The 18,151-nt window shown below is 39.8% G+C and overlaps 2 protein-coding genes across 4 annotated transcripts in view; both read right to left on the bottom strand.

Annotated features, from left to right (window-relative positions):
- Window positions 1-12,271, bottom strand: part of svild (supervillin d) — a 109,481-nt gene extending 97,210 nt beyond the window's left edge. For both annotated transcript variants that reach the window (XM_062055681.1, XM_062055680.1), the window contains exon 1: window positions 11,945-12,271. The gene's annotated coding sequence lies outside the window, so the exon portion shown is untranslated. The remainder of the gene's footprint in view (window positions 1-11,944) is intronic.
- A 1,645-nt stretch (window positions 12,272-13,916) lies between these two features.
- Window positions 13,917-18,151, bottom strand: part of LOC133655469 (glycylpeptide N-tetradecanoyltransferase 2-like) — a 31,113-nt gene continuing 26,878 nt past the window's right edge. The window contains exons 10-11 of one of the 2 annotated variants that reach the window (XM_062055679.1): window positions 14,529-14,666; window positions 13,917-14,413 (exon numbers count right to left, since the gene is read on the bottom strand). In XM_062055679.1, the coding sequence (XP_061911663.1) occupies window positions 14,390-14,413; window positions 14,529-14,666 (162 nt within the window). In that variant the 3' untranslated portion in view covers window positions 13,917-14,389. The remainder of the gene's footprint in view (window positions 14,414-14,528; window positions 14,667-18,151) is intronic. The other variant, XM_062055678.1, reaches the window with a different exon arrangement.

Here is an 18,151-nt window from a genome sequence, read left to right as displayed (position 1 = left end):
CAGGGTTTGATATAACAACGACAAGCCCTGGTTCACACCCAAGCTCCGACAGCTGCGCAAGAAGAAGGAGGCTGCGTGGAGAAGCGGGGACCGAAGTAGATACAGAGAAGCGAAGTACCACTTCAACAGGGAAGTGGAGAAAGCTAAATCTGTGTACTCTAACCGTCTACAGGAACAGTACCGCTCCAATGATTCTGCGGCAGTTTGGAGAGGTCTAAGGGCCCTTACGAACTATAAGCCCAAAACCCCCCAGGCCCTGAATGACCGGACTCTTGCTCAAGGCCTCAACACACATTACTGTCATCATGAACGTCCTTCAGCTCATCAAAGCCATGCTCCCCCCACCATCACCCTCCCCACCAATGCCAGCACTTCATTAAAGGAGTTAAAGGACTCAAAAGGACTCCAATGACATCACAGGACTCCAAAAACATCATAGGACTGTAAAGGCCCTCTCCATCAAAGAAGAGGATGTACGCCGGCAGTTCTTGAAGCTGAATACGCGGAAGGCCCCCGGGCCGGATGGTGTCTCCCCCTCCACTCTCAGACACTGTGCGGACCAGCTGGCTCCTGTCTTCTCTGACATTTTTAACACCTCTCTGGAGCTATGCCGCATGCCGTCTTGCTTTAAGACCTCCACCATTGTCCCTGTCCCCAAGAAAGCACAGATCACAGGACTAAATGACTACAGGCCGGTCGCGCTGACGTCTGTGGTCATGAAGTCCTTTGAGCGCTTGGTCCTGCCCCACCTCAAGGACATCACCGCCCCCCTCCTGGACCCACTGCAGTTCGCCTACAGAGCCAACAGGTCTGTGGATGATGCAGTGAACCTGGCCCTCCACTACATCCTGGAGCATCTGGACTCCCCAAGAACCTACGCTAGGATCCTGTTTGTGGACTTCAGCTCTGCCTTCAACACCATCCTCCCTGGACTGCTACGAGACAAGCTCTACCAGCTCAGCGTGCCCGACTCCCTCTGCAGTTGGATCAATGACTTCCTGACAGACCGAAGACAGCACGTGCGGCTGGGGAAGATTGTCTCGGACAGTCGAACCACAAACACTGGTACTCCTCAAGGCTGTGTAGTCTCCCCTGGCTCTTCTCCCTTTATACAAACTGCTGCACCTCCAGTCACCAATCCGTAAAACTGCTCAAGTTTGCGGATGACACCACCCTCATCGGGCTCATCTCGAATGGTGATGAGTCCGCCTACAGGAGAGAGGTGGACCGGCTGACGTCCTGGTGCAGCCTCAACAACCTGGAGCTGAACGCCCAGAAAACAGTGGAGATGATCATGGACTTCAGGAAAGTCACAGCCCCACCATCCCCCCTCACCCTGATTGACTCTTCCACCCCCGCCCCCATTGTGGACTCCTTCCGTTTCTTGGGCACCACCATCACCCAGGACCTCAAGTGGGAGCAGACCATCAGCTCCCTCATCAAGAAGGCCCAGCAGAGGATGTACTTCCTGCGGCAACTGAGGAAACTTAAGGTGCCGACCGAGATGCTGGTGCAGTTTTACTCAGCCATCATAGAGTCCATCCTGACCTCCTCCATCACAGTGTGGTTCCTCGGCGCCACAGTCCAGGATAGAATAGACTGCAGCGCATCGTACGTGCTGCTGAGAAGGTGATTGGCTGCAAGCTCCCATCCCTCCAGGACTTGTTCTCCTCCAGGACCAGGAGGCGTGTGGGTCGGATCACAGCTGACTCTTCTCACCCTGGACACACACTATTCTCCCCTCTCCCCTCAGGCAGGAGACTACGCTCCATCCAGACCCACACCTCCCGCCAACTGAACAGTTTTTTCCCCTCGGCCGTCAGGCAAATGAACAATAACTCCTAACAGTAGCTCCTTGAATTCCTTGAATTCCTTCTAAGTCTATCTGATAGCTCAGTTACAGCTCTTTTTATTACCAAATATGTGTTATATGTGTTTTATGTTGCACGATTGCACCAAGAAAAATTCCTAGTTTGTGAACCCGTTCTCAAACAATGGCAATAAAACTATTCTGATTCTGATTCTGAGGTGATGGGAGGATGGGTTCAGGCTTATAGATGGGGGCATTAACAGTAGTGGTGGTATTAACCACTTAATGGTTGACGGTACAGACGACACATTTTACATAGAAGCATAGATAAAGCATGAATCTTAATGCAGAACTATCCCAATCATGTTTACAGCAATGCAGGTGTGAGCAATTAAACGGACAAAAAGTCGGACATGCGTGAAAGACCAAGTTGATTAAAAAAACGCTTGCTTTGAAGTTAAGATCGAAAACATTCATGCAAGGCTTTAATGTAAATATGATGCATGGGGATGATTATGGGCGCGAATGATATGAGCAGTGCCTACATTAATGGTTAAAGCCGTCCAATTTACTTTTGCTGTGATGACCAAACAAAGTCTGAGGGTGTTCTCACACTAGGTCATTCGTGCCATCACTTCTACACAATTTCTTTAACTTTGTGCATTATTATACTGATTAGAGATGTCCGATAATATCGGACTGTCGATATTATCGGCCGATAAATGCTTTAAAATGTAATATCGGAAATTATCGGTATCGGTTTCAAAATGTATGACTTTTTAAAACGCCGCTGTACGGAGTGGTACACGGACGTAGGGAGAAGTACAGAGCGCCAATAAACCTTAAAGGCACTGCCTTTGCGTGCCGGCCCAATCACATAATATCTACGGCTTTTCACACACACAAGTGAATGCAAGGCCTACTTGGTCAACAGCCATACAGGTCACACGGAGGGTTACCGTATAAACAACTTTAACACTGTTACAAATATGTGCCACACTGTGAACCCACACCAAACAAGAATGACAAACACATTTCGGAAGAACATCCGCACCGTAACACAACATAAACACAACAGAAGTAATACCCAGAACCCCTTGCAGCACTAACTCTTCTGGGACGCTACAATATACACCCCCCGAAAGTAGGTCTAAGGTACGCGGGATGAGTCGAGGACGACATTTAGATGCATTGTTACACGTTGTTGTTCCTGCTTCATCTACACATAAAGCAAAACATACAACACTTTGATTAGTATGGAAGTATTATTGTGGCAATATTATTTGCAAAGGCGTATTCTAAATTACGTGTCTGTGTACTACTAATGTGTGTGTCTATATCTGTGTGTGTGTTTTAAGTTGTCTGTCCGTATTATTTGTTTGTGTGTAAAAAGAATATCTTCCTGCCCGTATTATGATTTGTCTGTCTGTATTTCGATCGTCATGTGTTCAAAAAATACAAAAATACTTCTGACCACCAAGTTACTGCTAAAACATGAACTATTATTTACAGCAAATGATGATAAGTCCATTGTTCTTGGCTTCAACGCCAGCGTATGTGGCTGCAAGGCGCCGATTAGTGCTGCGTATAACGAAAGGCAAGGGGGAGTTACAGACAAATCATATCAGCGTTCAAATCGCTGTACAGACAGACAAGTCGTACATGCAGAAGTGTTACAGAAGTCAGGGGTAAAAAGACACATCAAAATTCGCACACAAACATATTTTTTACACACCCTGATCAAAATACGGACGGACAGATGTTTTTTTACACGCAGACAAATCATAATAGGAACAGACAAATTAGAACACACACACGCGGATCTGATTAGACACACACAGATTTATATACAGACCTGCACATTAATACACACACATTACAAACGCACAAATTAAAATACATGTTTGGAAATCATTTTTCTACAATAATGCTTCCATAAATTAGACAGTAGACGTGCGCTTTTAAGCACTGCTGAGAAACACATTTGATTGGCGAAAATTATGCTGACTAGCCTATATATGCGGGGACAAAGTAGCAAGGTCACACATAATCTACAGGGACAGGATACAGTTTTTTCCAATTGCTTACACACAAAATTTTACATTTTCACACAGTTAACAAAGTCTACACACAGTAAGCAAAACCACTGTGCAAATTTGCCTATTATTAGGCATAGACTCTGCTTCACAGTTTTTGCAAAATATTACACACAATGCTTTACACACACCGTCCCATCTTGCACATGTGATGTGGATGAGATACTGTGGCCTGTTCCAGCTAGACAGGCAGGTGATGATTAGAATCAGTAACTGAGGCTTTTGAGTATGTTCTTTCATAGAGTTGCTGTTGCCTAAGTCTGCACATGTAGCCTATACTCTATGCTGTCATTTTGATTTATCTCCAGATTTTTTTTCAAACCTTTTTATTTGTCTGAGATTTTAATTTGTACTGCATGTCATTGTTGACTACTGTGATATGTTACTTTACCTGACTGTGGTAAAAATACATATTTTCAGTTTGCAGCATCATTGTTGAGCAATTCTTGAAAAGATTACAGGATATTTTTACGTATAGGCCCACTTCAAAGTAAACAATGACGATTGCTATGGATTTGCCAATATATTTTGTCAAGTTACAGTAATCATTCATCACATATGCTAAAAAGGTCGGGCAAAACGCCCCAAACATGTGATTTCCAATAGTAAAATAGGGTTTTTTACAAATGCGTTTTTTATTTATCACTGTTCTGGGTAACTCACTCCAATAGTGTCTTATCATTTGAAGTCTGTGTGAGTGAGATGAAAATAAGAGAGCATTTTTACAAATGCTTGCTTTATTTTGATGAATGGGCATATGTTTTGACCGAAGTGTGTCATTTTGCAAATAATCTAGGAATTAAGAAAATTGAATGTGGTGTTTGGAAAAGTGTGTATATCTTTTGAAAAAAGACACACAGTTAGTAAAATTGTGTGTAAGCAAATGGAAAAAACTGTAAATTTGCGTGAATTGGCGCAATTGCGAATTCCTGGAAGGACTGATTAATAAAACGACACATCTTCACTACACACAAACACACAAGTATCTTTAAACATATTTCTGTCATAACATATTTTGGTTATTATGTTGAACTGGTGAGGAGTGGTTGCATTACCTTCTATGACTCCTCTTCTAACTTGAGCACAGGTCAGAGAACTCGCACTAATGAAACATGCCAGATATATGGTCAGAAATGGGCCCAAACACGGTACGATTGGACCAGTGTCCAGTCTGTGCTGAAAATGGAAGCGGCCTATTCTTAACAGCTGGTTAAAGTTTATAAATATGTCTTAGTGGAGGTCACTCTTTGGGAGACTCCACTGTCACAACTGCTCTTTACTGTCTAAATATTTTGACTTTTATGTCATGCAGACAACATCCAACATTTCAACTGGGCTGATCTGTTACATAACAGGTGAAGTGAAGGTGCAGAATTAAGAGGTCTACTTACGCGCGTGTGAAACTATTGCCAACCAACCAACTCATCAGGTCTCATTCCATCGTGTTCTTCTTATTACTAAAAGTGCCTGTTGAAGTCAACATTGACAAACATGTTCGGCCGTCATTTCAATGACAAAAAACATTCAGTTTATGTTGACACGCATTGTGGTATTGTCAAAGTTCTTCTCATTATCGCCAATAGGAATCAGTACCAAATTCGATACTTTTATAGGTACCAACCAAATTTCATTAGTACTACCAAGTACCAATTCATATAAAATCAAACGGTACCAATTTTCGATGCCTGGGTTGCACGTGACATTATGTCTGGTTGCAGACTTGGCACTGGCTCATAATTCATAGCACACTGCCACCAAGTAATTGTTGCAATTTTCCATGCCAACATGCCCGGTAGAAAAAAACTATCAAAAATTAAGGCTCTACTTTTCAAGCTAGCTTGATGCTCGTTTATATTGAATATGCCATACACAGTAAATGCTACAGTGCTAAATAGCATTATTGATTTTACATGGCAATTTCAATGTCTCTAAATTTGCCCAATAAAAATACAATTAAGATGCACATTATTAGAGGTGGGGGAAATAATTGATTTTTACATGCATCACAATGGACGATTATAGAATCGATTATTAAACGTCAATAATTATATAATCGATTTATTTATTGTAAATAAAGTAATACAGAAATTTCTAAAATTTGGCTGACTGCAGCGAGCCACCTCATTAAAGGATCTGAGCAGCTCCTTATTTTAAGGCACTAATGGTCCAGTTTTGCACACATTTTCTTTAACTTAATAAATACATCCATCCATCCATTTTCTACCGCTTGTCCCTTTCCTGGAGCCTATCTCAGCTGCGTTTGGGCGGAAGGCGGGGTACACCTTGGACAAGTCGCCAACTCATCGCAGGGCCAACACAGATAGACAGACAACATTCACACTCACATTCACACACTAGGGCTGATTTAGTGTTGCCAATCAACCTATCCCCAGGTGCATGTCTTTGGAGGTGGGAGGAAGCCGGGGTACCCGGAAGGAACCCACGTAATCACAGGGAGAACATGCAAACTCCACACAGAAAGACCCCAAGCCCGGGGATCGAACCCAGGACCTTCGTATTGTGAGGCACATGCACTAAACCCTGTACCACCGTGCTGCCTCAACTTAATAAATGTGGGAATTAATTGTCTGTTTTTTATTGCAAATTAATTGTTTTTTAAAAGTTGCAAGTAAAAAACGCGTATTTAGTGAAACAAAAATAAATGTAAAACGGCCTCAATATACATAAATTAAAGATGCATCAATAATCGAATCGTGGCTCCTGAATCGTAATCGTAATCGAATCGTGAGGTGGCCAAAGATTCCCACCTTTACACATTAAAGTCAAACAATAAGTACAGTACTTACAGGCGGACACTTTGTCGGGCTAAACAACTGACAAGACTGGCGCATTCAACTTACTACTTCTTGGCTATGACAACATGCATGCTGAAATGTATGCATACTTGCAAATTAAGACTTAAAAGTGCAAGAAAACAAGCTATAACAATTAGACAGTACAAGTATTATTGGAGCAGTGTCAAATATACAGAGATTACTTTTTATTATTAAACAAATTAACATCTATTACCACATTAAAACACACAAAAGTACTGAAAATTGGTACCGTTGAGTACCGCATCGATTCAAATGTGCAAAATACTCATCCCTATCTGCAAGAGGCAGGTACCAAAAGTTAGCTGAAAAACAAAACAAAGGAAATTCTTACAAATGGGCATTGTATCCACAACATGTTCGTGCAGTGTTGACCAATTCGCGGCAATGCAAAACCAGCCCCAGCCCGGAACAAGAGATCCAGGTTAATGATAACACTCATGCAACGCAAGGTTTCTTTGTTTACCAAAAAAAAAAGTGGCGCATAAGGGAAAGAGCCACTCCTGGCTTGTATTTGTTCTATGTGTGCTGCTCTGCACACGACTTGCGTGTGTCCCGGAGCTGTGTGCATTCACTACCTGCTAACAACCACACAAAAACAACATGACCAACTAGACAAAAATGTACTGTCCTGAAAATGGGTCTCGATCAAGGAATGTGCCCACACTACATATCTGCAACTGGTCTTGGGAGGCCAATTTACAGCTTCACAAAGTCAAATGTCCACTAAAATCATGCTCAAAGTATAACACTGTGGATATCATTTTAAAGCAAAACTCATTAATATTTCAATAGTGTCCTGATAAGAATCAGGACCTTAGAATTTGACCAACAAAGGAAAGATCTGAAAAAGGTTTGCGAGATGTTGCAAAACTTTCGTAGGGGACATGCTAGACAGAAAAAATCCTAAAAACGCAACACAGACCTAACACCTATGTATATTACTCGGGGTGTCCTGATCCGATATTAATATTGGACATCAGTTCAATATCAGCAAAAAAACAAGTGTTGGATTATGACAGTTTTCATCTAAACTAAAAAATGAGCGCCGATACAAGCAGTCATGCAGCACCTTTACTTGTACAAAGCTAAATGTCCTCCAATAAGCACTCAGGTCTTGTATTTCAGTGTAGTCATTTACAAAAGGTTAACATGGTAGGTTGTAGGCTACTAGGAGCTAGTAGCTACACAACAGCTGAGCACACGATAGCACATAAAGTAGACATACGTAATGACTATCCTTAATCGAACAATATTGCAGTATAAAGTTTGTCAATTTAAACCACCATTAAATAATAAAATACATTGGCTCCAAGGCAGAAGAAGCATATTCGGAAAATAACCAGTAACAAGTGTGTCCGCATCATTTAACTTACTGCATTATTATCTTAACTTATTGAATAAATGTGGCCACTAGGTGTCGCCAAAAACAATTATCACTCCACTTCAATCTAAAGACAGCAAAAACCCATTCCATAACGATAATATAAATGAGTGTTTTTAATACCTACCATTGTTCTCTGTTTGACTCATTTTACTTGATCAAATCTTTACTAACATTCCACACTACAAAATAATGAAAGTATGTGCTGATATCACATTGATTGATATCAGTATCGGTCAATACGCAAGGCTCCAATATTGGTATTGTATCGGAAGTGAAAAAGTTGTATCACCCTTAGTATTAACCTTATTCTAAAATAAAATATGTTGTAAAATGTGTTATTTCTACTATTACTATTATATATTTGTGGGAAAGGGATACACAAATACATATAAAGTACAAGCCAAAAAATTGGACACACCTCCTCCTCATTCAATGCGTTTTCTTTATTTTCATGACTATTTACATTGTATATTGTCACTGAAGGCATCAAAACTATGAATGAACACATGTGGAGTTATGTACTTAACAAAAAAAGTTGAAATAACTGAAAACATGTTTTGTATTCTAGTTTCTTCAAAATAGCCACCATTTGCTCTGATTACGGCTTTGCACACTCTTGGCATTCTCTCGATGAGCTTCAAGCACACCTGTGAAGTGAAAACCATTTCAGGTGACTACCTCTTGAAGCTCATTGAGAGAATGCCAAGAGTGTGCAAACAAGTAATCAGAGCAAAGCGGGGCTATTTTGAAACTAGAATATAAAACATGTTTTCAGTTATTTTACCTTTTTTTTGTCATTCATAGTTTTGATGCCTTCAGTGATAATCTACAATGTAGTCATGAAAATAAGAGAAAACGCATTGAATGAGAAGGTGTGTCCAAACATTTGGCCTGTACTGTATTTCATATTCAGAAGCATTTGTATATAGTTTAAAAGGCCTCCCCTTTAATAAATGCCTTACTTGTAATATACAAACAGTACTCTCTGCAGTAAAGGGCAACTATATAAGAAAATACAATACCAATATTAGTACTATTTTTTCTTTTTAGCTCTGCGCGGTGTTTCATGACTTTTTAAACAATAATACGTCTACTAGGGCAACTAATCCCACAAGCATGCAACTAAACAAGCAGGTTAGATGATTTACAGTTACACCAGATACCAAAAGCCCCTCCAAAATACATACACATGGGATAATCCCGGGCCTTCCCTATATAATTAAGCAGAAACCAAACAAGTGTCATCCCTGTCAACAGACTGCAAGTATACACGCAGTTCAGGCTCAGATAAACACGGTTTTGATTGCAGCCTTTGAGCAAACTAGTGTTGCCACATTACTTCTGCAATCTCTTACAGATTCAACAAAAAAAGGAGGAGGACACAAGTGTGGTGTCCCGTCCTGAGCAACAGCTTTCTCACACTTTTTTGGGGGTTTTGTTTATACAGGTGTTTTCTGTTCCTATGGTTTGGTCTTGCTTGAGGAAAGAGGACATTTATTTATTTCTCATTTGCAAAAGGACATGACGTGAATCTGTAAATGTAGGAATTGAATAAGATCTGCTTTGCCCTCCTCCTTGAGGACATGTTGAATTGTGCAAGTGTAATCCTCACCCCCCTAACAACTCACTGACTATAGCAGTGTTTTTCAAACACTCTGGTGTGCCGTGGGAGATTATGCAGTTTCACCTATTTGGGTTAAAAATATTTTTTTGCAAACTAGTAATTATAATCTGCAAATAATGTGCCGTTGTTGAGTGTCGGTGCTGTCTAGAGCTCGGCAGAGTAACCATGTTATACCATACCAGTAGGAAGCCAGTAGCTAATTGCTTTGTAGATGTCGGGAACAAGGCGTGTGAGACGACGATGGTTTGTCATGATCACAATATGCAGGCGACAGCGGGAGGCAGTGTGCAGGTAAAAAGGTGTCTAATGCTTAAACCAAAAATAAACAAAAGGTGAGTGCCCCTAAGAAAATGCATTAAAGCTTAGGGAAGGCTATGTAGAACGAAACTAATACTGAACTGGCTACAAAGTAAACAAAAACAGAATGCTGGACGACAGCAAAAACTTACAGCGTGTGGAGCAGAGACAGCGTCCACAAAGTACATCCGTACATGATATAACAATCAACAATGTCCACACAAAAAAAAGATAGCAACAACTTAAATATTCTTGATTGTTAAAACAAAGCAGGTGCGGGGAATAGCGCTCAAAGGAAGACATGAAACTGCAACAGGAAAAGCCACCAAAATAGGAGTGCAAGACAAGAACTAAAACAGTACACACGGGAAAACACAAAAAAACTCAAAATAAGTCACGGTGTGATGTGACAGGTCGTGACAGTACTTTGAGACAAGAGCTATAGTGATGCATTTTTGGTTATGGTTTAAATTCATATCCAACAGTTGCGACAACGACTTTGTATTGTCTACCGAGTTTCATTTTTTAATGATTTCCGCTGGTAGTGTGCTTTCGGATTTTTTCAATAAAAAAAAAGGTTGAAAAACACTGGACTACAGTGTCTGAAAAAGAAGATGGCAATATACAAAATATACAAATTAACCCTTGTGTAATGTTCATATTGTTGTTACTCAGCCAGCGTCTGTGGGTCTGATGGACCCGTTGCATTTTGTGGCTTTTAATGCCTCACAATCAAACACTTTTATGTTGAAATACTGAACAGATGTTTACCTTATCCCAATAAACAAAACTTGTTCGGGTGTTACCATTTAGTGGTCAATTGTACGGAATATGTACTGTACTGTGCAATCTACTATTAAAAGTTTCAATCAAACACTTAGCTCTTGTGTGGTGTTCGGGTCTGTGGGACCCGTTTTTTCATTTTTTATTAAAAGAAAAATTATACAATTAATTAATTTTTCAAACTGAGACTCACTGACTTTGGCTCATTTTCTGTGAAGAACATATATCAGAATACATATTTAATGACCACACACCCTACACCCCCCCTACACATTTGTATTACATACAGTATAAGATGGACCCGGGGCTAATAGAAGTGTGGAAATTGATGTTCTGTGTACCACACACACACAGCAGGCCTAGACAGGAGGAGGACAGAGTGTAGGTACACAGAACAACAATATGAACGTTGCACGGAAAATTTCTCTGCCAGTTTCTGCATCCCACAGGGATTCTTCTTTTGTGTTTCTGCACCTGCGGTTCCCACACAAGGTTGCAACATTATTTGTCAACACTGTCTGCTCTCATTTTCTCGCACATTTGACCCTCTGATGTTCTGTGTACCTACACTCTGTCCTCCTCCTGTCTAGGCCTGCTGTGTGTGTGTGTGGTACACAGAACATCAATTTCCACACTTCTATTAGCCCCGGGTCCATCTTATATGTAATAGAAATGTGTAGGGGGGGGTGTATGGTGTGTGGTCATTAAATATGTATTCTGATATATGTTCTTCACAGAAAATGAGCCAAAGTCAGTGAGTTTTAGTTTGAAAAATTAATTAATTGTAGAATTTTTCTTTTAATAAAAAATGAAAACGGGTCCCACAGACCCGAACACCACACAAGAGTTAAGTGTACCCCTTTACTCGGGGCATTACGGTAGAGGGCATATCAAAACACTGACATTGCTGATTAAGGAAGGAAACTAATGCAATATGTCAACTGACAGGGGGAGTGTATAACAGCGTTGCGACATAAACATCACAATATCCTTAAGAAGTTGGAAAAAAAAGAAGGTATGCATATTTTGATGGATTAAGCAACACGCAATAATTAAGTAACAACATGCGCACTACAATATTATCCCATACGTCATCATAAGAAAGTAACGTACCTGTAATGAAGGTCGGTGTGTGTGTCTAAACACGACACATCTGCAGAAACACCATTTAGGAGGCGGGGAGCAGCATACTAAAGTTACTTTTAATAACAAAACAATTAGCCAAATATGCTAACCCGGACAGGAGGTGTCGGGTGGCTACTTAGCGTCACGCAACTTCGAGAGATAAAACAAAGTTTAAACCGATTAAACTGCTTTTTCCTCTTAAAAGAAGCCTCCGGAGATGTGTCAACCACGGAGGGGAGGTGGTCCGACTAGTGACGCCGAAGATGAGATAGAAGCGACGGCGTGAATCTGTCCGCGGTTCCGTAGTCATTCTTAAGTTAAATCGTCTGCTCGCTTTTGATTGGCTCAGGCTGACTGTTGGGGGGTCTGTGGTGCGTTTAAGTACATCTGGGAAATGTAACTACCGATTCTATGATCAAACGTCTGTAATTGTGATGTTCAAAGTTATCGTAATTATTTCAGTAGTTCATTATTATTCCTAACACAATGTAAAAATGAATTACACATTTGAACTGTTTAAATCATTAATATAACCATTTTAATAGGCCGTTTAGGGTTACCGGATTTTTTTTTTCCAATAGTAAAGGGCCAGTGTAAAGTATCCTCTGTGTTTGCAAGAATAAACAAAATGCAAAGGTAACCTGACATGTGCTGACATAACAAACAATAACATGCAAAATAGGTAGAGTGCGTTTTGCACAACTGCACTTTGTGGTTGCTTGTGTGGAAATGCACTAGCTAAATGTTAAGCCACAGCGCCCACTGCTGTTTACTCTGAAAAGGTATGTACAGTATGTAACAGGGGTGCCAAACTCATTTTAGATCGGGGGCCACATGGAGAAAAATCTACTCCCAAGTGGGCTGGACTGGTAAAATCATGGCACGATAACTTAAAAATAAAGACAACTTCAGATTTTTTTTCTTTGTTTAAAAATACAACAAGCACATTCGGAAATTGTACACATAATAATGTTGTTGTTTTTTTGTATTTTTTACAATTACCTGTTGCGGTTAATAATATGTAAACTTTATTTGTCGTTATTTATATTTTCTGAATAAATTATGTGATAATGTTCATCAGTCAACTCATTGGTGTTAATTTTCAATCTATCAAGATAAAAAAAAAAAATCAAAATCAAATTACAGCATGTTATTATGTAGTTTGATCATTTTCCTCGACTGATGTACTAACATCATGTGGTTTATAAATGGTTGATTTATATAGGCTAGTAAGGTAAAGTTTTGCACCTGACAAGTTTCGGCTATCTTGCTTCTGCAGCCTTCATCAGAGGTGTCACGTGATGTTAGTGTGACGTCATCTGTGAAAGTGTTATATGGATTGTTCCATCCCACCTGAAGTGGTGGGATGGCGGTGTCACCTGGTGTGCGCCGGGGGTAGGGCGGGGCGCCCCCTGTCGTCTGGATGTCTACCAAACGTCCGGGGGCGGCCCTGCAGGACTGTGTCAGGTACAAAACTTTACCTTACTAGCCTATATAAATCAACCATTTATAAAAACACATTAGTAGGTTGAATGAACCTCTTCAACATATCATGTGGTTTATTTTTTACATACAGTACATCATCTACAAAGATACAAAGAATTGCTATGGCGACATCCAGTGGACAGATTTAGAACAGCTGTTCCTTTCATTAAAACATTTCAGGTTAATTTTTATACTTAGCAAACTCATCCCGCGGGCCGGATAAAGCCTGTTTGCAGGCCTGATTCGGCCCTCGGGCCGTATGTTTGACACCCCTGGTATATAATAATGGTACTCAAATGGGTGTACACAATAGTACTAGTACCTGTGGGCCTAAGGTATTTAAGATGTTTCAATATTTGTATCCAATCATTATACATCTTTTTTTCTTCAAACAAATGTGCTTTTCTCCGGTTTGGGGTACACAGCTGGAAAGAAAAAAAGTTGAGAACCACTGGTATGGAACTTTCCAGATACCTCATATACCACCCGTATGCTTGTACTGTTTCTTAAACTGACTCGTATTAGTACATGAAGTTATTTACTCAAGTACTTCCATTGTTTTAGTCCGCACACTGACATGCAAAAAAAACTTGATAACATTTGACCCCTGGAAATGAGAATCATTTTGCATTACACCCCTAAAAAATGTATGCGTGCATAAAATGTGTGCCTTGTTTGCACCAAGTGTCAAATCTTAAGCGATTAAACACAATAAACACACACGATTACAGCATTATCTAAACTGCGTGTGTTTACTCAATTTTCTGCCATAACACTCGTAATCTTAACACTGGAGCCAACAAATACATAAATGACTAGGACCTGACAAATGTAATCACGAATGCACTTTTATCTTTATTTGTTTTATTGATTCCGTGTGTTTGCAGATGGTCGCATCACGCTACAAATTCTTGCTGCTGCATTTCAAGGCTCAGTCATCATCTCCCATTAGTTTGGCAGCACAATGCCCACCTGCACAAAACACAGTTCAGTATTTAAAGGTCAAACGTTATAGTCAGCTTTTTCGATGCAAGAAACAACAAAATTAGCTATTGTTATTGTTAGCTATTATTACAGCATACCATACCTTGTCCGGACTCATTCTCGGACACATCCAGTTGTACAGATAGTAGTTCAGGTCCTTGCCGCTCACGTTGAACTTGAGCTTCTCCAGGAAACTCCTGTTATCCATCACGTCCAGAACAACGAAGATATCCAAGCCTTTCTATCAGTAAAAAAAGGGGATATTTTTTATTTTTTTATTTTTTTTGTACATGTTTTTTTGTAGATTATTCACTCGCTGGTAGGCATGGGTATCTATTGTGGTACTTTTGTATGTACCGACCGAAGTCCGTCGCTACTAACGGGTACCGATTTAACTAAAATCAAACAGTGGCATATTTCGATACCTTTGTTGTATGTAATTTCTGGTTTGGAGACTCGCACCGGCGCAAGCACTCAGCGGGAAAACAAGCAGTCAAGCACTAAGAGTGGACTCAGCGGGACTGCTTCTAGGCAATGTTACAATTTTCCATGCCAACAAACCAAGAAGAAGTCACTTAAAAGTAGAGTAATGCTCCACTTTTCCAAATGTTCTAACTCGATGCTAATTTACATTGGATTTCTCAAAGACATTTTGGTTTGGACATTGGTTTGATGTTAATAGATTATCCTTGAATACTAGTAAAACGAAAATTATGATTTTTTTTTTTTGCAGTAGTAGGAAAAGTGTGGATGGCTCATTATATGTCAAAGGAGTTGAGATTCAAAGAACACAAGAGACAACGTTTTTAGGTGTTATGATTGATGATTGATTGATTGATTGATTGATTGATTGATTGATTGATTGATTGAAACTTTTATTAGTAGCTTGCACAGTGAAGTACATATTCCGTACAATTGACCACTAAATGGTAACACCCAAATAAGTTTTTCAACTTGTTTAAGTCAGTGTCCACTTAAATTGATTCATGATACAGATATATACTATTTTCCATAATACAGTCATCACACAAGATAATCATCAGAGTATATACAATGAATTATTTACATTATTTACAATCCGGGGTGTGGGATATGGAGGGGGGGTTTAGGATTGGTTGATATCAACACTTCAGTCATCAACAATTGCATCATCAGAGAAATGGACATTGGAACAGTGTAGGACTGACTTGGTAGGATATGTACAGCAGGTAGTGGACACAAAGAGAGGGATCAGAAAGTATAAGAAAAAGTGTCTACATTTGATTATTTACATTTGATTATTTACAATCTAAAGAGGTATTATGTGGAAGGGAGGGTGTTAGTTTAGGGTTGAAGTTGCCTGGAGGGTTGTTTTGGTGCGGTTTTGAAGGAGGATAGAGATGCCCTTTCTTTTACACCTGTTGGGAGTGCATTCCATATTGATGTGGCATAGAAAGAGAATGAGTTAAGACCTTTGTCAGATCGGAATCTGGATTTAACGTGGTTAGTGGAGCTCCCCCTGGTGTTGTGGTTATGGCGGTCATTTACGTTAAGGAAGTAGTTTGACATGTACTTCGGTATCAGGGAGGTGCAGCGGATTTTATAGACTAGGCTCAGTGCAAGTTGTTTTACTCTGTCCTCCACCCTGAGCCAGCCCACTTTGGAGAAGAACATTTGTCATGGGAATCACATATAAATGATACAAAGGTTAAAGTATCTAAAACTATTGTTATTTTACACAAAGTGAAGGAATTGCTAAATCAAAAAGCAATGCATATTTTGTATAACTCACTGATTGTTCCGTATCTAACATACTGTATTGAAGTGTGGGGTAGTGCCTGTAAAACATATTTAAATCCAATCTTCCTTCTGCAGAAAAAGGCCGTAAGAATCATTACTGGAAATAGATACAGGGAACCCACAAACCCAATATTCAAACAGTTAAACTTATTAAAATGTCAAGAACTGGCAGAGTATAATATCCTAAACTGAGATCTTTAATACATCTCCATTTAGAACAGTGATAATGGAAATAAGTATTTCAATCAGAGGTGTTAGTTTATGGAACAAACTTGACAGTGGAATAAAACAATGTAAATCTCTTTCTGTATTAAAAAAAATGTAAAAATCATGACGATGAAAAGATATGACTGAGTAGTATTATTTCTTCATTATTGGTTTAATTGTTGTAAAATGAAAATATGGCTTTGTAGTCGCCAATATTGAAAATCAATTGTTGTATTTGTGAAAATAGGGGGCAGATATAAGTTTTTATCTTCTTTCCGCTCCTTTTTATTAATAATTTATATATAGTTATGTTGATTGATTTATTTAAATTGTATTCCTTTGTTTGATTTTTTATCAATGAAATAAATAAATGACCTGAAGTGAACTAAACTGAACATGCTAACGATTATCAGTGGCAAACACAAATTTGGTCATTAAAACTACAACTAAAATGCAGGTCAAAAATCAAACAGCTAGTGGGTAATAAATGAAAGGTTTGCATGTACTAAAACACATGCAAACCAGATAGCACATGCAAAGCTGATCCACTAAACATGTGTTAAGTGGATTGCGTTTGTTAAGTTAGCAGAATAAGGCGTGCAAGCCACTTTGCGTCGCTCTCTTCATTAATACGCATAACAGATGCTAACCCTCAAAACGCCCACAATACTGGGATGACAAAATGCAAATATAACAAACAGAACACGCAATGTGATTTATTAACACTCATCATCATTTTGCAAGCACCACTTTGCGTTTTAATTAGCATGTTTGAAAAGGACGTGCAAACAGTTCCACATACTGTGTGAGAGTGAAGGGAAGTGAATTACATTTTATATAGCGCTTTTTTCTAAAGATTCAAAGTGTAAAGTGTCTTGCCCAACGACACAACGGCAGTGACAAGGATAGCGGAAGAAACCTTATAAATAACAATACACGTACTATATATATTCTACTTCCAAGATGGCTGCGCTTCAGAGCAGCGGCTTCGTACGAGCGCTCCTGGAAGTGAGGGCAAAAATACCCCTCAATTCAGTCAATTTCATGGCTGGCTCACAGCGTGTTCACTCCGTGATCACTTACGACCGACTTACGATTCTGGATGTGGAGAGATCGGGCCATTTTGGGCTGATAGATGCGTGTACGATGGACCTGCTCGCTAGCTTGGGAATTCTTCGCGAGCTACATCCAGCAGTGGCCTTTGAAGCAGCAGCGTCGACTTCCAGCGGAGACCGACAGCGAAAGAGACGTAAGCGATGCGCTCGGAAGCAGAAGCGGGGGTGTCGGGCGGGGCTAACAACAAAGCTAAATGCTTTGTTGTTAGCGGGGCTAACGAAAAAGCTAAATGCTAATCCACAAAGAAGCGCTAATAAGGAGTCTGTTAAGCTAGAACTAGCCAGCGCCAGGCTGGATAATCCCTGCACACATAGCAATTCTTCTAGAATAATATACAACTCACATAATGTTTTTTCTGCGTCAGAGGTGGACATGCATTTTACTGAGGTGGCAAACAATCTAAAAATTCCTGTCATATCAATTCCTAGATATGGTCGAAATTATTTAAAGTGCACTATGCATAATAAACGTAACATTATTAATATTGCTACTACGGATACTTTCAACAAAAACTCCTCAAAACAGCCCACTACCTATAATATGGGCTTTTTAAACATAAGGTCATTGTCTTCCAAAACGTTATTAGTTAATGAAGTCATCAGAGACAACAATCTTGATGTCGTT

Source organism: Entelurus aequoreus, linkage group LG08 (genome assembly GCF_033978785.1).
Source record: "Entelurus aequoreus isolate RoL-2023_Sb linkage group LG08, RoL_Eaeq_v1.1, whole genome shotgun sequence".
Lineage (NCBI taxonomy): Eukaryota > Metazoa > Chordata > Actinopteri > Syngnathiformes > Syngnathidae > Entelurus > Entelurus aequoreus.
Note: the sequence above shows the minus strand (reverse complement) of the source record. Positions and strands in the feature narration are given on the sequence as shown.